Source organism: Oncorhynchus masou, unplaced genomic scaffold (assembly GCF_036934945.1).
Source record: "Oncorhynchus masou masou isolate Uvic2021 unplaced genomic scaffold, UVic_Omas_1.1 unplaced_scaffold_3309, whole genome shotgun sequence".
Classification (NCBI taxonomy): domain Eukaryota; kingdom Metazoa; phylum Chordata; class Actinopteri; order Salmoniformes; family Salmonidae; genus Oncorhynchus; species Oncorhynchus masou.
In genome coordinates this window covers 13,426-40,820 of record NW_027009722.1, presented here as the reverse complement: position 1 = coordinate 40,820, position 27,395 = coordinate 13,426, and the positions used below count along the sequence as shown (strand labels likewise).

The window sequence follows — 27,395 nt, the reverse complement described above, 5'->3', positions numbered from 1 at the left end:
CTGGGGGCGAGAGATTGAGGGGAGAGACTGATGGGGAGAGACTGAGTGGGCGAGACTGGAGGGGAGAGACTGAGTGTGAGAGACTGAGGGGGAGAGACTGAGTGGGAGAGACTGAGGGGGAGAGACTGAGGGGGAGAGACTGAGGGGAGAGACTGAGGGGAGAGACTGAGGGGGAGAGACTGAGGGGGAGAGACTTAAGGTAGAGACTGAGTGTGAGAGACTGAGGGGGAGAGACTGAGGGGGAGAGACTGAGTGGGCGAGACTGAGGGGGAGAGACTGAGGGGGAGAGACTGAGTGTGAGAGACTGAGGGGGAGAGACTGAGGGGGAGAGACTGAGTGTGAGAGACTGAGTGTGAGAGACTGAGTGGGAGAGACTGAGGGGGAGAGACTGAGGGGGAGAGACTGAGGGGGAGAGACTGAGTGTGAGAGACTGAGGGGGAGAGACTGAGGGGGAGAGACTGAGTGTGAGAGACTGAGGGGGAGAGACTGAGGGGGAGAGACTGAGTGGGCGAGACTGAGGGGGAGAGACTGAGTGGGCGAGACTGAGGGGGAGAGACTGAGGGGGAGAGACTGAGGGGGACAGGAGGGAAGAAATGAAGGGGTAGGGGTGAGGATGCCGAGGGCCAGAGATAAGGGGTCATGAACGGAGACATTCCAGAGAGGCTGTACCACTTTTGGCTCATGAGTTCTACTTTCAGAACTACTGGCTAAAAAGTATACAAAAGTACTGGGTAATCTCTTTAATAGAGATGTCCACCAGTATATCCTGTGTGTGTGTGTGTGTGTGTGTGTGTGTGTGTGTGTGTGTGTGTGTGTGTGTGTGTGTGTGTGTGTGTGTGTGTGTGTGTGTGTGTGTGTGTGTGTGTGTGTGTGTGTGTGTGCGTGCGTGCGTGCGTGCGTGCGTGCGTGCGTGCGTGCGTGCGTGCGTGTGTGTGAGTCTGCTCCGTGACTCATGAGGGACTGTAGCAACCCAAAGGTAGGAGGTGGGGATAGCCCTGTTTCTATCTCTGGGTTTCCATGGTGGGTGGACCTGAGGTTGAGGTGTCTATTTAATAAATGGACTTTGAATCTGAGCACTTTTCAGACAACTTTTATTTAGCTGTTTTCTATATTGAAATCTATATCTAAAGGCAACAGAGAAGAATATAATGGTCATATTGTCTCAGTGTAAGTTCAAGCCTCAAGTCTCTCAGTAGTCTCTCCTCTCACATGGCTATAATAGGACCATGTGGTTACTCCGGCCATAAGATGCAATATAATATAAATAGTGTTCTATTTCATTCTGTGCCTGAGGTTCGGAGAAGGACCTGGAGCGACATTATAGACCTGTCACTTCTCGTTACAGTGACGAGGAATGGATGCCCATACAGCACATGCTCATACATGTCCCTGTGTTTGGCGGTAGAGCTGCTTCCTGTCTTGTCTGCTTGAGGGCGTGACAGGTGGTAGAGCTGCTTCCTGTATTGTCTGCTTGAGGGGGTGACTGGTGGTAGAATGTTCTTTCCTCATTTCTGCACACGCTGTGTTTTATCCCTCACTACATGTAAGAATTGAATCTCATTTCACGTCTGTGGCAAAAGCCATCACAGCTCAGTTACAATTTAGCTGCGTGTGTGTGTGTGTGTGTGTGTGTGTGTGTGTGTGTGTGTGTGTGTGTGTGTGTGTGTGTGTGTGTGTGTGTGTGTGTGTGTGTGTGTGTGTGTGTGTGTGTGTGTGTGTGTGTGTGTGTGTGTGTGTGTGTGTGTGTGTGTGTGTGTGTGTATGCTTGTTTATGCATCCAAGTGAGTGTGTGCGCGGGCGCAAGAGCTTCTGTGTGTTTCTGTACAATGTGTGTGGGTGGACATGTGGACTGGTAAATTGGATGGTAGGAAAATAGTCCTTTGTTATGGCAGATATACAGAGCCCACTGTAATAATGGTGGGTGGTGTGGTGGAGGTTTAGAAGAGAACAATCCTATGTGCTGCTACTGCTGTTAACGTAGCTCAGAGCAGAGTAACTGTCCTTGACTGAAATTGCAGGCAGAGCAAACCTGGGTAAATATGAAAATCACATGGGTTGCAGTGGTTCCCACATGCTGGTCCCACAATGGAATAGTGGGTGTGTTTGGGTTGGGCTTCCAGCCGTATATTATTAATGTAATGTGGCTCTTTCACCTTTCTCTCCTCTCTCCTGACAGATCATTGCATATCAGCCCTATGGGAAATCAGTGGACTGGTGGGCTTATGGGGTTCTCCTCTATGAGATGCTAGCAGGACAGGTACGTGCAGTAGTATATTTGTCAGATGGAAGTCTATTGTTCAATAGATCAAATGTGGCCTCATGTTATGCTGAGTCCATATTTCACAGCATGCTATAGCCTATATATATATATATATATATATATGGCTCCAGGTCATCTACAAGACCCTGCTAGGTAAAGTCCCCCCTTATCTCAGCTCGCCAGCAGCAGGAGCGACATCATTGAAAAGAGAAAAGAGTTGGCCCGAGAATTGAACCCTGTGGCACCCCCATAGAGACTGCCAGAGGTCCCTCCAATTTGACACACTGAACTCTATCAGAGAAGTAGTTGGTGAACCAGGCGAGGCAATCATTTGAGAAACCAAGGCTATTGAGTCTGCCAATAAGAATGTTGTGATTGACAGAGTCAAAATCCTTAGGCAGGTCGATGAATACGGCTGCACAGTAATGTCTCTAATCGATGGCAGTTATGATATCGTTTAGGACTTTGAGCATGGCTGAGGTGCACCCATGACCAGCTCTGAAACCAGTTTGCATAGCGGAGAAGGTACGGTGGGATTCGAAATGGTCGGTAATCTGTTTGTTAACTTGGCTTTCGAAGACCTTAGAAAGGCAGGGTAGAATAGATATAGGTCTGTAGCAGTTTGGGTCTAGAGTGTCTCCCCCTTTGAAGAGGGGGATGGTCACGGCAGCCTTCCAATCTATGGGAATCTCAGACGATACGAAAGAGAGGTTGAACAGGCTCGTAATAGGGGTTGCAACAATTTTGGCAGATCGTTTTAGAAAGAGATGGTCCAGATTGTCTAGCCCGGCTGATTTGTAGGGGTCCAGATTTTGCAGCTCTTTCAGAACATCAGCTATCTGGATTTGGGTGAAGGAGAAGTGGGGGAGGCTTGGGCGAGTTTCTGTGGGGGGGTGGAGGGCTGTTGATCGGGGTGGGGGTAGTCAGTTGGAAAGCATGGCCAGCCGTAGAGAAATGCTTATTGAAATTCTCAATTATAGTGGATTTATTGTTGGTGACAGTGTTTCCTAGCCTCAGTTCAGTGGGCAGCTGGGAGGAGGTGCCGTTATTCTCCATGGACTTTACATTGTCACAGAACGTTTTTGAGTTTGTGCTACAGGATGCAAATTTCTGCTTGAAAAAGCTAGCCTTAGCTTTCCTAATTGCCTGTGTATATTTGTTCCTAACTTCCCTGAAAAGTTGCATATCACAGGGGCTGTTTGATGCTAATGCAGTACGCCACAGGATGTTTTTATGCTGGTCAAGGGCAGTCAGGTCTGGAGAGAACCAAGGGCTATATGACTATATATGGCTCTATATCTGTTCCTGGTTCTACATTTTTTGAATGGGGCATGCTTATTGAAGATGGTGAGGAAGGCACTTTTAAAGAATAACCAGGCATCCTCTACTGACAGGATGAGGTCAATATCCTTCCAGGATACCCGGGCCAGGTCGATTAGAAAGGCCTGCTTGCTGAAGTGTTTTAGGGAGCGTTTGACAGTGATGAGGGGTGGTCATTTGACCGCAGACCCATTACGGATGCACCTGGGTAGTAAGACAGAGCTCTGCAGGCTATCTCTGCAGGAGATTACATCACCGCCCCCTTTGGCAGTTCTATCTTGTCGGAAAATGTTACAGTTAAGGATGGAAATTTCAGGGTTTTTGGTGGTCTCCCTTATCCAGGATTCAGACACGGCGAGGACATCCGGATTGTCGCTGTAGCACTCAATATTGGGCAAAGCATGTCATTGCATTCCGATGGGACAATCTGAACAGATGGTAGAGAACTATGGCTGGCATCTATTGCCAATATGAACCCACTGTACACCAATGACTTCTATGACAGATGAAAGACTTCACAGAGGAACATTAAAGGAACTCACACACACACACACACACACACACACACACACACACACACACACACACACACACACACACACACACACACACACACACACACACACACACACACACACACAGAGAAATTAGATCCACAGGTTGGTTCTGAGTGGCTGCTGGGTTTTTAGGGCTGAGTTCCCAACTGTCCTCTGTTTTATTCCACCTCAGAGTAGTGGCTAGTCCGGTCCCTCTGTAACGAGCACACAAAGCTGTGATATCACGCTGTGTAAGATCACAAAGACAAGGGGATTGACAAAATACATGATTGGTCACATTTCTTTGGCTATTTGTCCTTTTTGAAGATATACTGTAAGTATACCATAAGCACTGCATGTACAGTAAACTTATTTTCATATATTATCCACTATAACCATGTTGCTACAAATGTGGACCTTCAGTAAGCAAATTGCAGTAAAATGTGGACCCTCACTCGTGTGTACATTTTGGTTGTCAACTGTATCAATGAATGACATGTGTATGTTGTTTCCCTGAAGCCGCCGTTCGATGGAGAGGATGAAGATGAGTTGTTCCAGTCCATCATGGAGCACAACGTGTCCTACCCCAAGTCCATGTCGAAGGAGGCTGTCGTCATCTGCAAGGGAGTAAGTAGCTGGGAGATATGGGCTTGTATCTCTCCTACAGTAACTCACTGGGAGATATGGGGTTGTATCTCTCCTACAGTAACTCACTGGGAGATATGGGGTTGTATCTCTCCTACAGTAACTCACTGGGAGATATGGGGTTGTATCTCTCCTACAGTAACTCACTGGGAGATATGGGGTTGTATCTCTCCTACAGTAACTCACTGGGAGATATGGGGTTGTATCTCTCCTACAGTAACTCACTGGGAGATATGGGGTTGTATCTCTCCTACAGTAACTCACTGAGAGATATGGGGTTGTATCTCTCCTACAGTACCTCACTGGGAGATATGGGGTTGTATCTCTCCTACAGTAACTCACTGGGAGATATGGGGTTGTATCTCTCCTACAGTAACTCACTGGGAGATATGGGGTTGTATCTCTCCTACAGTAACTCACTGAGAGATATGGGGTTGTATCTCTCCTACAGTAACTCACTGGGAGATATGGGGTTGTATCTCTCCTACAGTAACTCACTGGGAGATATGGGGTTGTATCTCTCCTACAGTAACTCACTGAGAGATATGGGGTTGTATCTCTCCTACAGTAACTCACTGGGTGATATGGGGTCATCATTTAAAATGGGCATCGATGACCCTATACATATACATACTCATGTACAAAGCATTTTACACAATGCTTGTGAGGCAACATATATGTATTTTTGACACCACACAACGGTGCCAATGTGATTTGGAACTGGATGGCATGCTCCAACTGAAAAACAGAATGATATACAATACGTAGAGCTGGGTGTTGTCCAGTATTTATTTCAACTTGAAATCGACAACATGGACATAACTCTCAATAATTGGTTTTATTCCCTAACAGTCACAAGGATGCTTATCATATGACTATATTACATTGAGTTGAAGCAAAGATGTGTTCTGAACTATTTAAAACAGAGTCCTGTTCTAATCTAGTGAGCATCTGATTCTCTCTATGGGTCTACTTCAGGGATGGGCAACTTGGATAGGGGTGGGGGCCACAAAAAATCTGAACTCATCATGATCACGGATCTGCATAGCCACATCCATAACCACTCATGCAGTCAGACCCTACGTGAAATTTTGTTGCCCCCCCAACAAAGTTTTGCCATGGAACGTAGAGAAAAGTTTGCTGCATTTCTACACATTTTCCCATGGGGCGGAGGGAAGTTTTAGCAATTTTATAACTCACTTCATTGGCAGTGGGTGGAGAGAAAAAATGTCTGATTTTACAGCTAATTTCCTGTAATTCCACACGTTTTGCCATAGGGTGATGAGAAATGTTTTCACAGTAATAAAAATGAATAAGGGCCCCCGGTCGGTAATTTGACCATGATTACTACATGTTAATATATCCGGCGAGACTAACTTACCAATCTCATTGTGTTTGCTGACATGGGCTGATTGAGTGACTGTCAGTAACTGACATGACAAGAAAAAAACTGCTGATGCACAAACACATTTCATTCTGTAACTCTCAACAGTAAGTTGAGATCCTGACTAAGTTCCTACAAAAGCGGGCCACCAGTTGCCCATCCCTGGTCTCCTTGGTATCAAAGTCACATAGTCTTCCTCTTCTTCCTGTGGATGGCCATCTGTACGCCTATGTAGATATTCCATAAAGAAATCAGCCGTTTCCAACTACATTAGCCATTTACAACATTAACAATGTCTACACTGTATTTCTGATCAATTTGATGTTCTTTTAATGGACAAAAAATGTGTTTTTCTTTCAAAAACAAGGACATTTGTAAGTGTCCCCAAACTTTTGGATGGTAGTGTACCATTGAAATTTGAATTTTGCAGCAATTTACACACAGAAGAGATTCAATTTAGATGTTCTGTCTTCAGTTCAGTTACTTAGGGATGATGTCACCCGCTGTCCATGCCTCTGAACATATACAGTAATTTATCATCTGATGCTATTGTCATCGTGACAACAGAAGCATGTCTCCTCAACCCTTCTCTCCTCCACCTTTAAATCTATATGATCTATGAGATCATTATTAAATGAGACAATTTGGAGTTGAATAAAATAGGCGCTAAATACATATTATCGATAACCATCATTTGCAATTTCCTCCCTTTCTATTTTTAGGCTGGATTCTGAATAATGAAAATATGGATCAAAAATAAGGTTATTAAGGAAGGCTGTTGGAAAGGGAAATATAGAGTGGCATTAAGAGTTGAAGGGAAGCTACACAACAGACCACCAGTAATAAAGAACTGATGTTGTCAATGCTATACAATTGTAGCTTCTATAATGCTCAGTTATGAGCTTCTCCCTCCCTCCCTCCCTCCCTCCCTCCCTCCCTCCCTCCCTCCCTCCCTCCCTCCCTCCCTCCCTCCCTCCCTCCCTCCCTCCCTCCCTCCCTCCCTCCCCATCACTTTACTTCCCCCACCCTCCCTCTCCCTCCCTCCCTCCCTCCCTCCCTCCCCTCCCTCCCTCCCTCCCTCCCTCCCTCTCCTCCCTCCCTCCCTCTCTCTCCCCCATCACTTTACTTCCCCCACCCTCCCTCCCTTTCTCTCCCTCCCACCCCTCCCTCCCTCCCTCCCTCCCCCATCACTTTACTTCCCCCACCCTCCAGTTCATGACCAAGCACCCATCAAAGCGTCTGGGCTGTGGTCTGGAGGGCGAGAGGGACATCCGGGAGCAGGCCTTCTTCAGACGTATCGACTGGGACCGCCTCGCCAACAGAGAGATCCAACCGCCATTCAAGCCTAAAACGGTGTGTATGTGTGCGTGCGTGACTTAACCAGCTATTAGTGTCATTCCAGAAGTTATTGGAAGTCTATGATCAGATGAAAGAGACCCTTTTGTCCACATGCACAGCCTGCTATCATAACAAGTCTCTTTAAAGGGGAAATCTTCAGTTTAAACCATAACAAAGCGTCACCCCTCCACTGATAGCTACAGTAAGAGATGGGGCTGGAGAAATGTATCCACCAGACTGACCATCCATCATATCAAAATGACAGTTTTAACCATGTTTTGAGGTGATAAGTCGCTCTGGATAAGAGCGTCTGCTAAATGACTTAAATGTAAATGTAATACAGTGTTTGTTTACAATGATTCTGTTTACAAACAAAGGAGTAAAACAAGCTTATATTTGGGGTTCTGATGGAGTAAAAACATTTAACTAAGCTCTTGAGGGTTTTATAAGTTATATTCCTCAAGAATCAATGGGGAAATATCATCAAAAAGTGGATGTAGCAAACACGTATTGGCACTTTAACCTTGTAATGCAGTGGGCTAAATCAGGGTCACATGGAATGTTTCTTGTTAGTCTTAAATAAATCTACTTTGAAAGAAAAGTATACACCTCACACACATGGTTACGGTCTTAACATGAAGAGGACACCTGTACCATGTCAGATATGGAGTTGAAATGTATTCCATTTTTTGTTTAAATCCCAATATTACACTTTATATACATCACAGGAGTCTGAAATATAACAAAACCGCTTGACATAGAAACACAACATTTTCTGCATTTAAAAAAAAATGTTTCTAAAAAATATGAATAACATTCCACCCATGAGGCCACTAGAGGGCGATTTGGTCATTTAACTGCAGGAAAGGACTGGAGAGGACCACTCTCCACTCTGATGCACAACATCAAAGCCACACACTTCAGGTGCACTATTACTCATAAGTGGGGTTTGTATCATATTTCTAAAGAGTTGTAAAACTATTTTTCAAGAGTTTTAGAGAGTCTGTTTCCATAACTAAATTGGCCACTGTAGAAATGTAGGCATCACTTAGTGTGTGTGTGTGTGTGTGTGTGTGTGTGTGTGTGTGTGTGTGTGTGTGTGTGTGTGTGTGTGTGTGTGTGTGTGTGTGTGTGTGTGTGTGTGTGTGTGTGTGTGTGTGTGTGTGTGTGTGTGTGTGTGTGTGTGTTCGTCCGTGTGTTTGTGCGTGTGTTCGTGCCTGTGTGTGTCCCTCTGATTCATCTCCTACCCTGTGTGGGGCTGAGAGCTTGCAGCCATGTGTCACTGTGGGAGGTTAAAAGACTGCTAGAGCACAGCTGCAGCCTCCATCTACCCTCCTCCATCCCTCCCTCCATCCCACCATCCTCCTTTGCCAAACTTCCTATTGCTAAACACACTCTCACAACTAGGTGTGGGGGCTTTGTGAACAAACCCACACCCCAACCCCTACCCACCCCTCTCTCCCTCCATCCCACTTCTCTCCATCACAGCCCCTTCTTTTCCTACAAACACACTTGCCGGGCAATGGGGCTTTGTGACCGAACCCTCCTACAGAGGTTTAAGAATACATAGGTTTAAAAATAGCCCTCTAAAAGCCTCCTAGCCCTCACACCATATCCACCGCATTGCTTCATGGCAGATGTATCAGTGTGGGTTCACATACAAACAGAGCTAATTCTGGTCTCCATTTATTCTGGAGGTACAGTATACTGTCATAACGAGATCATTCTGGAGGTATCGTGAGGTACAGTATACTGTCATAATGAGATCATTCTGGGGGTATCGTGGGGTACAGTATACTGTCATAATGAGATCATTCTGGAGGTATCGTGGGGTACAGTATACTGTCATAATGAGATCATTCTGGGGGTATCGTGGGGTACAGTATACTGTCATAATGAGATCATTAAGGAGGTATCGTGGGGTACAGTATACTGTCATAATGAGATCATTCTGGGGGTATCGTGGGGTACAGTATACTGTCATAATGAGATCATTAAGGAGGTATCGTGGGGTACAGTATACTGTCATAATGAGATCATTCTGGGGGTATCGTGAGGTACAGTATACTGTCATAATGAGATCATTCTGGGGGTATCGTGGGGTACAGTATACTGTCATAATGAGATCATTCTGGGGGTATCGTGGGGTACAGTATACTGTCATAATGAGATCATTCTGGGGGTATCTGTTATGTACTTGAGTGAAGACCCAAAAGCGGTTTTAACAGAAAACAGAGTTCTTTAATAAAAAACAGGAATGGCATAAATCCTCTTCCAACGTAGTCAATGGAACAAAAGAACGTAGTATAATGCAGGATGCACCTGCCAGGCAGACTCCGACAGGATAGGACAAGGTGGAAGCAAACGGGACGACAGCTTGCTTCTGGTATCAAAAACACAATCAAGAATCAGACACTGAAAGTAGCAGGAACAGAGAGAAATAGAGACCTAATCAGAGGGGAAGAGAGAACAGGTGGGGAAAGAGTGAATGAGCTAGTTAGGGAAATGTAGAACAGCTGAAGAATGAGAGACAGAGAAGGTAACCTAAAAAGACCAGCAGAGAGAGACAGAGTGAAGAGAAAGGACAGGAACAGACATAACAAGACATGACAGTACCCCCCCACTCACCGAGCGCCTCCTGGCGCACTCGAGGAGGAAACCTGGCGGCAACGGAGGAAATCATCGATCAGCGAACGGTCCAGCACGTCCCGAGAGGGAACCCAACTCCTCTCCTCAGGACCGTACCCCTCCCAATCCACTAGGTACTGCTGACCACGGCCCGGGCGCATGTCCAAAATCTTACGAACCCTGTAGATGGGTGCGCCCCCGACAAGGATGGGGGGGGAGGGACGAGCGGGGCGCGAAGAACGGGCTTAACACAGGAGACATGGAAGACCGGGTGAACGCGACGAAGATAGCGCGGGAGAAGAAGTCGCACTGCGACAGGATTAATGACCTGAGAAATACGGAACGGACCAATGAACCGCGGGGCCAACTTGCGAGAAGCTGTCTTAAGGGGAAGGTTCTGAGTGGAGAGCCATACTCTCTGACCGCAACAGTATCTAGGACTCTTGGTCCTACGCTTATTAGCGGCCCTCACAGTCTGCGCCCTATTACGGCAAAGTGCCGACCTGACCCCCTTCCAGGTGCGCTCGCAACGCTGGACAAAAGCCTGAGCGGAGGGGACGCAGGACTCGGCGAGCTGAGATGAGAACAGCGGAGGCTGGTACCCGAGGCTACACTGAAAAGGGGATAGACCGGTAGCAGACGAGGAAGCGAGTTGTGGGCGTACTCTGCCCAGGAGCTGTTCTGACCAAGACGCAGGGTTACGAAAAGAAAGGCTGCGTAAAATCGACCAACAGTCTGATTGGCCCGTTCGGAAGCCGGCCGTTAGACTGGGGATGAAAGCCGGACGAGAGACTGACGGAAGCCCCAATCAAGCGGCAAAACTCCCTCCAAAATTGAGACGTGAACTGCGGGCCTCTGTCGGAAACGACGTCAGAAGGAAGGCCATGAATACGGAAAACATTCTCGATAATGATCTGAGCCGTCTCCTTAGCAGAAGGGAGCTTATCGAGAGGAATGAAATGAGCCGCCTTAGAGAATCTATCGACAACCGTAAGAATAACTGTCTTCCCCGCTGATGAAGGCAGTCCGGTGATAAAATCTAAAGCGATGTGAGACCACGGTCGAGAGGGAATGGGAAGCGGTCTGAGACGGCCGGCAGGAGGAGAGTTCCCAGATTTAGTCTGCGCGCAGACCGAACAAGCGGCGACAAATCGACGCGCGTCACGTTCCAGTGGGCCACCAGAAACGCTGGCGAATGGAAGCGAGCGTACCCCCGAACGCCGGGGTGGCCGGCTAACTTGGCAGAGTGGGCCCACTGAAGAACGGCCGGACAGTAGGAACGGGAAAGAACAGAAGGTCCCTAGGGCAAGCTCGGGGCGACGGAGTGTGAGCGAGTGCTTGCTTTACCTGCCTCTCAATTCCCCAGACAGTCAACCCGACAACACGCCCGTCAGGGAGAATCCCCTCGGGGGTCGGTGGAGACCTCAGAAGAACTGAAGAGACGAGATAAAGCATCAGGCTTGGTGTTTTTGAGCCCGGACGATAAGAAATAACAAACTCGAAACGAGCGAAAAACAGAGCCCAACGAGCCTGACGCGCATTAAGTCGTTTGGCTGAACGGATGTACTCAAGGTTCCTATGGTCAGTCCAAACGACAAAGGAACGGTCGCCCCCTCCAACCACTGTCGCCATTCGCCTAGGGCTAAGCGGATGGCGAGCAGTTCGCGATTACCAACATCATAGTTACGTTCTGAGCGGCGATAAGCGATGAGAGAAAAACGCGCAAGGATGGACCTTGCCGTCAGAGAGAGCGCTGAGAAAGAATGGCTCCCACGCCCACCTCTGACGCGTCAACCTCAACAACAAACTGTCTAGAGATGTCAGGTGTAACAAGAATAGGAGCGGATGTAAAACGATTCTTAAGAAGATCAAAAGCTCCCTGGGCGGAAACGGACCACTTAAAGCACGTCTTAACAGAAGTAAGGGCTGTGAGGGGAGCTGCCACCTGACCGAAATTACGGATGAAACGACGATAGAAATTAGCGAAGCCCAGAAAGCGCTGCAGCTCGACGCGTGACTTAGGAACGGGCCAATCAATGACAGCCTGGACCTTAGCGGGATCCATCTTAATGCCCTCAGCGGAAATAACGGAACCGAGAAAAGGGACAGGCGGCATGAAAAATGCACTTCTCAGCCTTCACATAAAGACAGTTCTCCAAAAGGCGCTGGAGGGGACGCGTCGCACGTGCTGAACATGAATCGAGAGAGACGGAGAAAAAATCAGGATATCGTCCATGTAAACGAAAACAAAAATGTTCAGCATGTCTCTCAGGACGTCGTTAACTAGTGCCTGAAAGACAGCTGGAGCGTTAACGAGGCCGAAAGGAAGAACCCGGTATTCAAAGTGCCCTAACGGAGTGTTAAACGCCGTCTTCCACTCGTCCCCCCTCCCTGATGCGCACGAGATGGTAGGCGTTACGAAGGTCCAATTTGGTGAAAAACCTGGCTCCCTGCAAGATCTCGAAGGCTGAAGACATAAGAGGAAGCGGATAACGATTCTTAACTGTTATGTCATTCAGCCCTCGATAATCCACGCATGGGCGCAGGGACCCGTCCTTCTTCTGAACAAAAAAAAACCCCGCTCCGGCGGGAGAGGAGAGGAGACTATGGTACCGGCGTTGAGCGAAACCGACAAATAATCCTCGAGCCTTACGTTCGGGAGCCGACAGAGAGTATAATCTACCCCGGGGGAGTAGTTCCCGGAAGGAGATCAATACTACAGTCATACGACCGGTGTGGAGGGAGAGAAGTGGCCTTGGAACGACTGAACACCGTGCGCAGATCGTGATACTCCTCCGGCACCCCTGTCAAATCGCCAGGCTCCTCCTGTGAAGAAGAGACAGAGGAAACAGGAGGGATAGCAGACATTAAACAGGTCACATGACAAGAAACATTCCAGGATAGGATAGTATTACTAGACCAATTAATAGAAGGGTTATGGCGCACTAGCCAGGGATGACCCAAAACAACAGGTGTAAAAGGTGAACGAAAAATTAAAAAGAAATGGTTTCGCTATGATTACCAGAGACAGTGAGGGTTAAAGGCAGCGTCTCACGCTGAATCTTGGGGAGAGAACTACCATCTAAAGCGAACAAGGCCGTGGGCTCCCTAACTGTCTGAGAGGAATGTCATGTTCCCGAGCCCAGGTCTCGTCCATAAAACAGCCCTCCGCCCCAGAGTCTATCAAGGCACTGTAGGAAGCAGATGAACCGGGCCAGCGGAGATGGACCGGAAAGGTAGTGCGTGATCAGAAGGAGAGGCCTGAGTAGTTGCGCTCACCAGTAGCCCTCCCTTTACTGATGAGCTCTGGCTTTTACTGGACATGAGGTGACAAAATGACCAGCGGAGCCGCAGTAGAGACAGGCGATTGGTGATTCTCCGTTCCTTCTCCTTGGCCGAGATGCGGATACCCCCCGCTGCATAGGCTCAGCATCCGAGCCGGCGGAGGAGGGTGGCAGTGATGCGGCAGGTGGCAGTGATGTGGAGAGGGGAGCAACGGAGAACGCGAGCTCCTTTCCACGAGCTCGGCGACGAAGATCAAGCCGTCGCTCTATGCGAATAGCGAGAGCTATTAAGGAGTCCAGACAGGAAGGAACCTCCGGGAGAGGATCTCATCCTTAACCTCGACGAGGAGACCCTCCAGAAAACGAGCGAGCAAAGCCGGCTCGTTCCAGTCACTAGAGGCAGCGAGTGCGAAACTCAATAGAATAATCCGTTATGGATCTATTCCCCTGACATAGGGAAGACAGGGCCCTGGAAGCCTCCTCGCCAAAAACAGAACGGTCAAAAACCCGTATCATCTCCTCCTTAAAGTCCTGATACTGGTTAATACACTCAGCCCTCGCCTCCCAGATTGCCGTGCCCCACTCACGCGCCCGTCCGGTAAGGAGAGAAATGGCGTAGGCGATGCGGGCTGCGCTCCTGGAGTAAGTGTTGGGCTGGAGAGAGAACACCACATCACACTGAGTGAGGAATGAGCGGCACTCAGTGGGCTCCCCAGAGTAACACGGCGGGTTGTTGATCCTGGGCTCCGGAGACTCGGAAACCCTGGAAGTGGGCGGTGGATCGGCGGAGTTGGTGAACCTGTCTTGTGAGGTCGGAGACTTGGACGGCCAGGGTCTCAACGGCATGTCGAGCAGCAGACAATTCCTCCTCGTGTCTGCCTAGCATCGCTCCCTGGATCTCGACGGCGGAGTGAAAGGGTCCGGAGCTGCTGGGTCCATTCTTGGTCTGATTCTTCTGTTATGTACTTGAGTGAAGACCCAAAAGCGGTTTTAACAGAAAACAGAGTTCTTTAATAAAAAACAGGAATGGCATAAATCCTCTTCCAACGTAGTCAATGGAACAAAAAGAACGTAGTATAATGCAGGATGCACCTGCCAGGCAGACTCCGACAGGATAGGACAAGGTGGAAGCAAACGGGACGACAGCTTGCTTCTGGTATCAAAAACACAAACAAGAATCAGACACTGAAAGTAGCAGGAACAGAGAGAGAAATAGAGACCTAATCAGAGGGGGAAGAGAGAACAGGTGGGGAAAGAGTGAATGAGCTAGTTAGGGGAAATGTAGAACAGCTGAAGAATGAGAGACAGAGAAGGTAACCTAAAAAGACCAGCAGAGAGAGACAGAGTGAAGAGAAAGGACAGGAACAGACATAACAAGACATGACAGTATCGTGGGGTACAGTATACTGTCATAATGAGATCATTCTGGAGGTATCGTGGGGTACAGTATACTGTCATAATGAGATCATTCTGGGGGTATCGTGGGGTACAGTATACTGTCATAATGAGATCATTCTGGGGGTATCGTGAGGTACAGTATACTGTCATAATGAGATCATTCTGGGGGTATCGTGGGGTACAGTATACTGTCATAATGAGATCATTCTGGGGTATCGTGGGGTACAGTATACTGTCATAATGAGATCATTCTGGGGGTATCGTGGGGTAGAGTATACTGTCATAATGAGATCATTCTGGGGGTATCGTGGGGTACAGTATACTGTCATAATGAGATCATTCTGGAGGTATCGTGAGGTACAGTATACTGTCATAATGAGATCATTCTGGGGGTATCGTGGGGTACAGTATACTGTCATAATGAGATCATTCTGGAGGTATCGTGAGGTACAGTATACTGTCATAATGAATCATTCTGGAGGTATCGTGAGGTACAGTATACTGTCATAATGAGATCATTCTGGAGGTATCGTGGGGTACAGTATACTGTCATAATGAGATCATTCTGGGGGTATCGTTGGGTACAGTATACTGTCATAATGAGATCATTCTGGGGGTATCGTGGGGTGCAGTATACTGTCATAATGAGATCATTCTGGGGGTATCGTGGGGTACAGTATACTGTCATAATGAGATCATTAAGGAGGTATCGTGGGGTACAGTATACTGTCATAATGAGATCATTCTGGGGGTATCGTGGGGTACAGTATACTGTCATAATGAGATCATTAAGGAGGTATCGTGGGGTACAGTATACTGTCATAATGAGATCATTCTGGGGGTATCGTGAGGTACAGTATACTGTCATAATGAGATCATTCTGGGGGTATCGTGGGGTACAGTATACTGTCATAATGAGATCATTCTGGGGGTATCGTGAGGTACAGTATACTGTCATAATGAGATCATTCTGGGGGTATCGTGGGGTACAGTATACCGTCATAATGAGATCATTCTGGAGGTATCGTGAGGTACAGTATACTGTCATAATGAGATCATTCTGGGGGTATCGTGGGGTACAGTATACTGTCATAATGAGATCATTCTGGGGGTATCGTGGGGTACAGTATACTGTCATAATGAGATCATTCTGGGGGTATCGTGAGGTACAGTATACTGTCATAATGAGATCATTCTGGGGGTATCGTGGGGTACAGTATACTGTCATAATGAGATCATTCTGGGGGTATCGTGAGGTACAGTATACTGTCATAATGAGATCATTCTGGGGGTATCGTGGGGTACAGTATACTGTCATAATGAGATCATTCTGGAGGTATCGTGAGGTACAGTATACTGTCATAATGAGATCATTCTGGGGTGTCGTGAGGTACAGTATACTGTCATAATGAGATCATTCTGGAGGTATCGTGGGGTACAGTATACTGTCATAATGAGATCATTCTGGGGTATCGTTGGGTACAGTATACTGTCATAATGAGATCATTCTGGGGGTATCGTGGGGTACAGTATACTGTCATAATGAGATCATTCTGGGGGTATCGTGGGGTACAGTATACTGTCATAATGAGATCATTCTGGAGGTATCGTGGGGTACAGTATACTGTCATAATGAGATCATTCTGGGGGTATCGTGAGGTACAGTATACTGTCATAATGAGATCATTCTGGGGGTATCGTGGGGTACAGTATACTGTCATAATGAGATCATTCTGGGGTATCGTGGGGTACAGTATACTGTCATAATGAGATCATTCTGGGGGTATCGTGGGGTACAGTATACTGTCATAATGAGATCATTCTGGGGGTATCGTGGGGTACAGTATACTGTCATAATGAGATCATTCTGGGGGTATCGTGGGGTACAGTATACTGTCATAATGAGATCATTCTGGGGTGTCGTGAGGTACAGTATACTGTCATAATGAGATCATTCTGGAGGTATCGTGGGGTACAGTATACTGTCATAATGAGATCATTCTGGGGGTATCGTTGGGTACAGTATACTGTCATAATGAGATCATTCTGGGGGTATCGTGGGGTACAGTATACTGTCATAATGAGATCATTCTGGGGGGTATCGTGGGGTACAGTATACTGTCATAATGAGATCATTCTGGAGGTATCGTGGGGTACAGTATACTGTCATAATGAGATCATTCTGGGGGTATCGTGGGGTACAGTATACTGTCATAATGAGATCATTCTGGGGGTATCGTGGGGTACAGTATACTGTCATAATGAGATCATTCTGGGGGTATCGTGAGGTACAGTATACTGTCATAATGAGATCATTCTGGGGGTATCGTGGGGTACAGTTTACTGTCATAATGAGATCATTCTGGGGGTATCGTGAGGTACAGTATACTGTCATAATGAGATCATTCTGGGGGTATCGTGGGGTACAGTATACTGTCATAATGAGATCATTCTGGAGGTATCGTGAGGTACAGTATACTGTCATAATGAGATCATTCTGGGGGTATCGTGGGGTACAGTATACTGTCATAATGAGATCATTCTGGGGGTATCGTGGGGTACAGTATACTGTCATAATGAGATCATTCTGGGGGTATCGTGGGGTACAGTATACTGTCATAATGAGATCATTCTGGGGGTATCGTGGGGTACAGTATACTGTCATAATGAGATCATTCTGGGGTGTCGTGAGGTACAGTATACTGTCATAATGAGATCATTCTGGAGGTATCGTGGGGTACAGTATACTGTCATAATGAGATCATTCTGGGGGTATCGTTGGGTACAGTATACTGTCATAATGAGATCATTCTGGGGGTATCGTGGGGTACAGTATACTGTCATAATGAGATCATTCTGGGGGTATCGTGGGGTACAGTATACTGTCATAATGAGATCATTCTGGAGGTATCGTGGGGTACAGTATACTGTCATAATGAGATCATTCTGGGGGTATCGTGGGGTACAGTATACTGTCATAATTAGATCATTAAGGAGGTATCGTGGGGTACAGTATACTGTCATAATGAGATCATTCTGGGGGTATCGTGGGGTACAGTATACTGTCATAATGAGATCATTCTGGAGGTATCGTGAGGTACAGTATACTGTCATAATGAGATCATTCTGGGGGTATCGTGGGGTACAGTATACTGTCATAATGAGATCATTCTGGAGGTATCGTGAGGTACAGTATACTGTCATAATGAGATCATTCTGGAGGTATCGTGAGGTACAGTATACTGTCATAATGAGATCATTCTGGAGGTATCGTGGGGTACAGTATACTGTCATAATGAGATCATTCTGGGGGTATCGTTGGGTACAGTATACTGTCATAATGAGATCATTAAGGAGGTATCGTGGGGTACAGTATACTGTCATAATGAGATCATTCTGGGGGTATCGTGGGGTACAGTATACTGTCATAATGAGATCATTAAGGAGGTATCGTGGGGTACAGTATACTGTCATAATGAGATCATTCTGGGGGTATCGTGAGGTACAGTATACTGTCATAATGAGATCATTCCGGGGTATCGTGGGGTACAGTATACTGTCATAATGAGATCATTCTGGGGGTATCGTGAGGTACAGTATACTGTCATAATGAGATCATTCTGGGGGTATCGTGGGGTACAGTATACTGTCATAATGAGATCATTCTGGAGGTATCGTGAGGTACAGTATACTGTCATAATGAGATCATTCTGGGGGTATCGTGGGGTACAGTATACTGTCATAATGAGATCATTCTGGGGGTATCGTGGGGTACAGTATACTGTCATAATGAGATCATTCTGGGGGTATCGTGGGGTACAGTATACTGTCATAATGAGATCATTCTGGGGGTATCGTGGGGTACAGTATACTGTCATAATGAGATCATTAAGGAGGTATCGTGAGGTACAGTATACTGTCATAATGAGATCATTCTGGGGGTATTGTGGGGTACAGTATACTGTCATAATGAGATCATTCTGGGGGTACAGTATACTGTCATAATGAGATCATTCTGGGGGTATCGTGGGGTACAGTATACTGTCATAATGAGATCATTCTGGGGGTATCGTTGGGTACAGTATACTGTCATAATGAGATCATTCTGGGGGTATCGTGGGGTACAGTATACTGTCATAATGAGATCATTCTGGAGGTATCGTGAGGTACAGTATACTGTCATAATGAGATCATTCTGGGGGTATCGTGGGGTACAGTATACTGTCATTATGAGATCATTCTGGGGGTACAGTATACTGTCATAATGAGATCATTCTGGAGGTATCGTGAGGTACAGTATACTGTCATTATGAGATCATTCTGGGGGTATCGTGGGGTACAGTATACTGTCATAATGAGATCATTCTGGGGGTATCGTGGGGTACAGTATACTGTCATAATGAGATCATTCTGGAGGTATCGTGAGGTACAGTATACTGTCATAATGAGATCATTAAGGAGGTATCGTGAGGTACAGTATACTGTCATAATGAGATCATTCTGGAGGTATCGTGAGGTACAGTATACTGTCATAATGAGATCATTCTGGAGGTATTGTGAGGTACAGTATACTGTCATAATGAGATCATTAAGGAGGTATCGTGAGGTACAGTATACTGTCATAATGAGATCATTAAGGAGGTATCGTGAGGTACAGTATACTGTCATAATGAGATCATTAAGGAGGTATCGTGAGGTACAGTATACTGTCATAATGAGATCATTCTGGAGGTATCGTGAGGTACAGTATACTGTCATAATGAGATCATTCTGGAGGTATCGTGAGGTACAGTATACTGTCATAATGAGATCATTCTGGGGGTATTGTGAGGTACAGTATACTGTCATAATGAGATCATTCTGGGGGTATTGTGAGGTACAGTATACTGTTGTAATGAGATCATTCACCCACAAAAAGTGACGTCTAGACATCCTCTTGCTGTGGGCAACATAATGCACTTCCTTTACCACCTAATATCAGCCATGTCTCTGTCTCTCCCTCTACCTCCCCCCTCTCTCTCACACACCCACACAGGGTGGCAAAGGAGCAGAAAACTTTGACAAGTTCTTCACACGCACCCAGCCCATGTTGACCCCTCCAGACCAGCTAGTCATCGCCAACATTGACCAGAGCGACTTCGCTGGTTTCTCCTACATCAACCCACAGTTCATCCACCCTTCCCTCCTTCACAGTGTGGTATGAGCTGATAGATCAGGGAGAGGAGGAAGAGAGAGAAAGAGGTTGGTGAGAGAGCAAGAGAGAGAGAGAGAGGAGAGAGGGGTAGAAGAGAGCCATTTGGACTGGGACTGGGACAGCAACCCTCCAGATTGACCACCAATCCCCTATTGTCCCTTTGTCAAAGAGACTAATATTATCTTCATGTGTTCTCTGGACCTCAGACGGCGACATTCTGTAAACAAGCTGTCCGCGAACGATCTCGATTGGAATTTGTCTGATACGATGGAGGGGGTAAGGGAGGGGGGAGGGGTTGGTGTACAGGGGAGTATGTCTATCTGGTGATTGAGCGCAGTAATCATGGATACATTGATTTGAGAAGTAGGCCTGCAGCAAGCGTTGACAGTACAGTAAGCGTTGACAGTACAGTAAGTGTTGACAGTACAGTAAGCGTTGACAGTACAGTAAGCGTTGACAGTACAGTAAGTGTTGACAGTGCAGTAAGCATTGACAGTACAGTAAGCGTTGACAGTACAGTAAGTGTTGACAGTGCAGTAAGCGTTGACAGTACAGTAAGCGTTGACAGTACAGTAAGCGTTGACAGTACAGTAACCGTTGACAGTACAGTAAGCGTTGACAGTACAGTAACCGTTGACAGTACAGTAAGCGTTGACAGTACAGTAACCGTTGACAGTACAGTAAGCGTTGACAGTACAGTAACCGTTGACAGTACAGTAAGCGTTGACAGTACAGTAACCGTTGACAGTACAGTAAGCGTTGACAGTACAGTAACCGTTGACAGTACAGTAAGCGTTGACAGTACAGTAAGTGTTGACAGTACAGTAAGCGTTGACAGTACAGTAAGCGTTGACAGTACAGTAAGCGTTGACAGTACAGTAACCGTTGACAGTACAGTAAGCGTTGACAGTACAGTAAGCGTTGACAGTACAGTAAGCGTTGACAGTACAGTAAGCGTTGACAGTACAGTAACCGTTGACAGTACAGTAAGCGTTGACAGTACAGTAAGCTTTGACAGTGCAGTAAGCGTTGACAGTACAGTAAGCGTTGACAGTACAGTAAGCGTTGACAGTACAGTAAGCGTTGACAGTACAGTAACCGTTGACAGTACAGTAAGTGTTGACAGTACAGTAAGTGTTGACAGTACAGTAAGCGTTGACAGTACAGTAACCGTTGACAGTACAGTAAGTGTTGACAGTACAGTAAGCGTTGACAGTACAGTAAGCGTTGACAGTACAGTAAGCGTTGACAGTACAGTAAGCGTTGACAGTACAGTAAGCGTTGACAGTACAGTAAGCGTTGACAGTACAGTAACCGTTGACAGTACAGTAAGCGTTGACAGTACAGTAAGCGTTGACAGTACAGTAACCGTTGACAGTACAGTAAGCGTTGACAGTACAGTAAGCGTTGACATGAATTGCACACTGTTACCATGGGGAACCCTTTAACTCTGCAACCTACTGGCCTAACATTCAGGAATGGGTTCCATGTTTTCCACAGTTCCAGAACCTCCTACTTGCTCTAGAACCTAGAGCCAAACCCTACAGTACCTTCCTGTCCGGAAGTTGTCTGTGGGACTACATACAGTATCTCATGATTCCTCAGTGTGTTGCTATGGATAGTAAAAGAGCACTCCCTCCCTATGAAGCATGATGGAACATACCCTCCTGTCCCTACCTTTCCTCTCTCTCTGCTGTACCTACTGTACTGTACTGCCATTTCTAAACAGTCTGCTACACCACATTCTAGATTATATTTATATACCTACAGAGAAGAGAGGTCTATTATCTACTGTTACACGAGTGCCAAAATAGAAGTGAAACAAATCATTTTATTCCAGTACATATCTATATAAACATCTACTATCTACAGCATCCTTTTCTTACAAAATTCCTTAAGTCAAATATGATGTCTTTCCTTGTGGCGAACCCGTCAACCCTTCTGATGGTGTCAGCACGCTAAACTAAGCTCAACACCATGTTTCTCTGGCAGTTTTATTAATACACTCCAAACCGTTACCGAACGTTTACAAACCGCTATCAAACGTTTACAAAACGTTACTAAAATGTAACCCACCAAGTATAGATGTGTCTAACCTAGTATATTGTTAAAGAACAGCTTTTTGGTCCGTATGAACAGTTGACTGATGAAACAATGATGAACATTTTAGATGGTGTCCAATTGAATTTTTGGTGAAAGCACTGGTACCAATTTTCTCAGAGTTATTTAGGAGAATTTATGAGCAAGACTGAATTGAGGATATGGTTCTGTTCATGAGGTTTGCGACAACATGTAACTTGGTATTCCGGACTTCTATTTATGGGGAAAAATCTTGAACTGAGGTTCATGAGAAGACGATGTCTGGATTTTACTACAGAAAATGCTCTTTCCATATGCACAGGGCAGTTCTCGGTTCTCTTATTTCCTGATTCTGAATAAGCGCTAGGTGACTTTCTAGGGGATGCAGCACACGTCTGGTATTTATCATTGTAAAACCATGTATTATGATATTTCTTGATTAATTCATTGTTGTCTGTATGAAAGTCCTACCCCACTGAAAAGTTGAATGAGATTCAGAGAATAGATTTGTTTTGTTACTTATTAAACATATTCCGTGTTTCCCTCCATACTTTTCTGTCCAGAGAGAACATTGTTTACCCTATTTGTCGACCATTTTGTAGATATCGAAAGAGCTTTTTCAAAAAGAGAAATGACTCGCAGATTTTATACCACGAACTGAATGTGCTTTTACTACCTTAGACGGGTTAAACATCTCTGTTTAGATGACTATCCCAAAAACACATGACGTTTGCCTGAATCTTTGGTAGCTTTGTTATCAGCGAAACCTTGTAATATGTATTTTCTCTATTTATCCACAGTTTGTTTTTGACTATTTTAAAGGTAGAGTCAGAGAAATGACCTTTGCACGAAAAGCATCGCAGAAATTGCGATGAGCAAGACTCAAGACTTCACTCTCACAACGTCACCCACAGTATCTGTAGATGGGTTCCCTTCACGCTCTTACAACGTAGTAGCCACTGGACCAAAACTGACCCGCACTCTCAGTGTGTTGCGGAGATTGACCCACTATGCCGTTTACTTCGCTGACTCTACCTTTAATGTTTAACAGACGATATGCAGTATCTACAGTATGTGTGACTGTGGCGCGTGGTCCCTGGTTGAATACACTCCTACTCCTAGCCTTGGTTTCTCTTCTATCAGAGGCAGGAGTGTGTTTTCTGCCTTTCGCTGTGTGCATGTGAGGGTAAGGCCTGATCTAAGCATGAGAGAAGGCATGATGCATGTCAACACAGATCCCCAGGTGTACAGTATGAAGTTCATGTGTCACCAAGCATCACAGTGAGACACACGCATGTCCCGCTAGCCCCTCCCACTACACTTCTCTCCTCTTTCTGTTCTCCTCTTCTACATTTGTTTATTGGTTTGTCTTACTTCGTGTTCAGTCTCCTGACTCAACCAAGTTCTAAATTCAGTCAGAACTCACATCTAAGCCATGGACACAACAATTTGAATTTTCTGTCTCTTCTGTTTTGGTTGTGGTTATGCAGAAGTTCTCTTTCTGTGCCAGACTGTGAACCTACATAATGAGAGATCAACACAGAACAAGCACAGGAAGTTCAATCGGACACAACTGAACTGCCAAAGAATAAAGAAACGTTGGTCTATTGTTTAATACACCCTGACCACAAAGACACAGTTGTTTTGGCGTTTCAGCCTATTGCCAAATGTCTTGCATTTAGTCCGTTTCTGTTCGACAAAGGTATTTGTAGCATGTCCTTGAAATGTAGCTGTTCAATGGGGATGACTACTGAAATGATGTTAACATGTAACTTTGATTCTATTTTAGTATTAAAGTGTCCCATCTGGACCAAATGGACCTATTAGAAATAAGGGGAACCATATGTTTACACAACATTGCTGATGAGACAAGTATTTCATTGAGTCAGGATCTTGTCTGTCCATCTAGATATTATGTTTTACTTCAAAGATGTGGAGGTTTCTACATGGAGAATATGGCACTCTCTATAGAACTTATCAGATACTAGTGGGAAAGAGGCTAACCATAGTTAGCCCTGTGAATGATGTCTCACATTGAGAATCTATGTCTAGTGAGTGGGCGGTGTTTGGGCTACTTTAGACACAAAACCTCCAAGCAGTATGTACTTTTAGGAGGAACTACAATCACTTGCAGTCATTATTTGAATCATGGTGATCATGGGACCACAAGACAGGGATGTTTTGTATGCTTTATTTTCATTTCACTCTCCTTGCTTTTGTTTGTCAAGTTCTCCCAAGTCCCTTTGCTAACTGGGGTATAAAGGATACTGTGTATGAATAAACCAATGAAAATGCAATCTGCTTTATTTGTGTTGTTTAGCTTTCTGTAGCCTCCCAGGCTTCATATGTAGATTCTACATGTTGGACGGTTTACTGTATCATTGTACTGTATATCACTATTGCTATCCATGAGGAATCCCGCTTTGCCTCACAGACTTCAAAAGTATTCTTGCTTAAAAGCAACGAAATCTCACCAATATCCAAATGCCACATTCACATTCAATGCCACATTCAGTATTCAGTATAGTATCTCACCGAACAATGGAAACGTCACAGCAATAACTTTTCCATCTCTTCAGGGTGACAAAAGGATGAAGGTTGTCTGCCCTCTTCATATTAACCCTTCAAACGTGGCCTGCCAGATAGGAGCGTTTAGAGGTTTAGCACACTCGGCCTGCACACAGACAAATTGTCAGCAATCAAAGCCTACTGAGCCCTCAGATGAATCAGCAGAGTCCTGCTGTTTGTTTTGTCTTGGGCTGAGGTTCGCCTCGTAATGTGTGTGTATGTCTGTTGTTTCTCCCACTCCCTACCCCCGCCCCCTCTCTCGCTATCTCTCTTCCCCCTCTCTCTATTTCTCTCTCTCTATTTCTCTCTGTCTGTCTAAGTGGACCACTCTGCATTCACAGGACACAGACCTGGCCTGGTACGTTGGCTCCTATTCTATTCCAGTTGCTGAGCAAGTGAACCTGCTCATAAAGCCATAATAATGCAGAATACTTTTGGAATCTAATGGAAGTTCATCTAGATAAGATATGCCCTTGAGATATACCTTGTCGGTTATATATGTAACGCTCGTCGTCGTAAGGAAGGGTGGACCAAAGCGCAGCGTGGAAAGTGTTCATGATCTTTATTGTCAAGAATCACTCAAACAAAAATAATGAATACAAAAACAAAAGCGGACGGCTCCGTCAGGCACAGATACTAAACGGAAAACAACACCCCACAAAGCCCTAATGGAAAATGACAAGTTATATATGATCCCCAATCAGAGACAATAATACAAAGCTGCCTCTGATTAGGAACCACACTAGGCAAAAACAACAAAGAAATAGAAAACATAGATTCTCCCACCAGAGTCACATCCTGACCTAACCAAACATAGAGAATAAATAAGGATCTCTAAGGTCAGGGCGTGACAATATAAGCTAATACTGAACACATGAGTAAACAGTTTGCTTCATGTAAAGCACTCAAAGGCATCCTACACACTTAGATTGTACAACTTATTTACAACGCATTTGACATAATGGTTGTGATACAACAGATATTTTTCTGATACAATGGACAGTTTTGTCTGTTGCTTGTGTTGTTATTTTTGTACTGAAAAACTCTCTGTTGTATCACAACGGTGGGGCCAAATGTGTTTTGCATTCCTTGTACAACATGAGTGTATACGGGGACAAGAAGACTCATATTTTATCCCTTATGAGAACGTGACTGTAGCAGACAACTTATCACTATGCTCAATGACAGTCTTTGTTGGTACACTCTAAAATGTAGGGGTTCAACAAGGGTTCTTCTAAGATCCTCAAAAGTTCTTTGAAGAACCTTAGTGTTCATGGCACTGCAAATGGCCCTCAAAAGGTTCTTCCAAGAACCCCATATGAGGTGGGGTTCATCGAGGAACCTCCTTAGTTGGTGGGGGTTCTTGCAGGAACCTAACTGCCCAACTAGAAACATTTGGATTTGAATTTGAAAGGACAGCAGGTGCAGGCACCTAACTGAAAGATGTAAAGATCTCCTCAATTTAAGGTTGGTCCCTTATATGATCTAAATGGATATTGTTTTGTAATGATACCATCTCTCTTTTCATATTTGTGAAAATCTTTTCTAAAACAAAGACTGGACACAATTGAATGGATATCAATCAACAAAGAGGTAAGAATGTGTAGGCTGTAAGAACATGTTGAAGGCTGGATGTAATGGGTGCAGATGACTGAACTGGGTGCAGATGACTGAACTGGGTGCAGATGACTGTGTTTGCAGGTACACAGACAAGGAGGCATACAAAGGTATGTCAATTGGAATGATATGCAAATCACATGTGCCATCCTCTTCCCTTACCTCTTCAATGAATAACCTATAGGCCTCTATGGACAAGGTATGTATATGAAAACCCTCATCAAAAAGGGTTTTTTCATTCACATTCACCACAGAAAAACAAGGTATGAATACTGTTGTGTGTTTTGTTAATCTTATGTATAATTACATTTTTTTGGGATTCACAGACTTCACCCTCCTACACCTCTGATGAATATAACAGGAAATCTGTTCGAACACAACCCATGGAAAAATCATTCTGGCTATGGATACAGAGAACATCAACACACTAACATCAACACACCAGAGGACTTGGGACTCTGCTGGGAGTTTACCTCATATTAGAATTTTTTAAATTCGACTTTGCCACTAAAATCATGTTAAACTGAGAACTAAAATATTGTGTTCTTGTTATGCATATTATTATCATTAACAATAATAATAAGGGGGGGGGTATTTAAAAAATGAACCCCAAAAAGTTATTCAAAAGTTTATTTGATGAGCCATTAAAAGGGGTTATTTTAAAGGGTTCCTCAAAGAACTTCTAGAGGTTTCCGCACATTTTTAATTTGAAGAACCCCTAGAGGGTACTCCAGGAACCTTTTCTTTTTAGAGTGTTCCTTATGTTTACAGAGATGTAAAAGTAATGTCTGATTGAGCTGACATATGAAGTGTTTACCGTCAATGAAGTCTCCGTGAACACGGGAACATTGCCTTCATATTTAAATCGAGCTGTTTACAGAGATGTAAAAGTAATGTCTGATTGAGCTGACATATGAAGTGACCGTCAATTTCGTAAACACGGGAACATTACTTTATATTTAAATCGAGCTGTAACATGGATTTTCTGCGATACTTTGTCATACCATTGAATCCCAAAGCATTCTCTCTCATCTGTCTTTCGTTCATGGCAGGAGCTGGCCTTGGTGCTGAAGTCCCAGGGGCCCGGGACTGTTTCTAGACAAGACAGAATAAAGGCACAGTGATTATGATGCCTTTGTATCAG

At 45.3% G+C, this 27,395-nt stretch overlaps 1 protein-coding gene across 1 annotated transcript; it reads left to right on the top strand.

Moving 5' to 3' along the window:
* Positions 1–2,189: 2,189 nt before the first annotated feature.
* LOC135534371 (protein kinase C alpha type-like) lies at positions 2,190–20,613 on the top strand. The gene is made up of 4 exons (XM_064961394.1): positions 2,190–2,257; positions 4,636–4,743; positions 7,358–7,498; positions 19,829–20,613. Exons 1-4 carry the CDS (start codon positions 2,243–2,245, stop codon positions 19,994–19,996), a joined length of 432 nt encoding a protein of 143 aa, XP_064817466.1. The 5' UTR covers positions 2,190–2,242; the 3' UTR covers positions 19,997–20,613.
* The last annotated feature ends 6,782 nt before the right edge of the window (positions 20,614–27,395 follow it).

Bases quoted from the DNA above. Each gene is read 5' to 3' on its own strand.
- LOC135534371 (XM_064961394.1), top strand. The intron at 4,744-7,357 runs GTAAGTAGCTGG...CCCACCCTCCAG, and splicing joins CTGTCGTCATCTGCAAGGGA to TTCATGACCAAGCACCCATC. The intron at 7,499-19,828 runs GTGTGTATGTGT...ACACCCACACAG, and splicing joins CGCCATTCAAGCCTAAAACG to GGTGGCAAAGGAGCAGAAAA.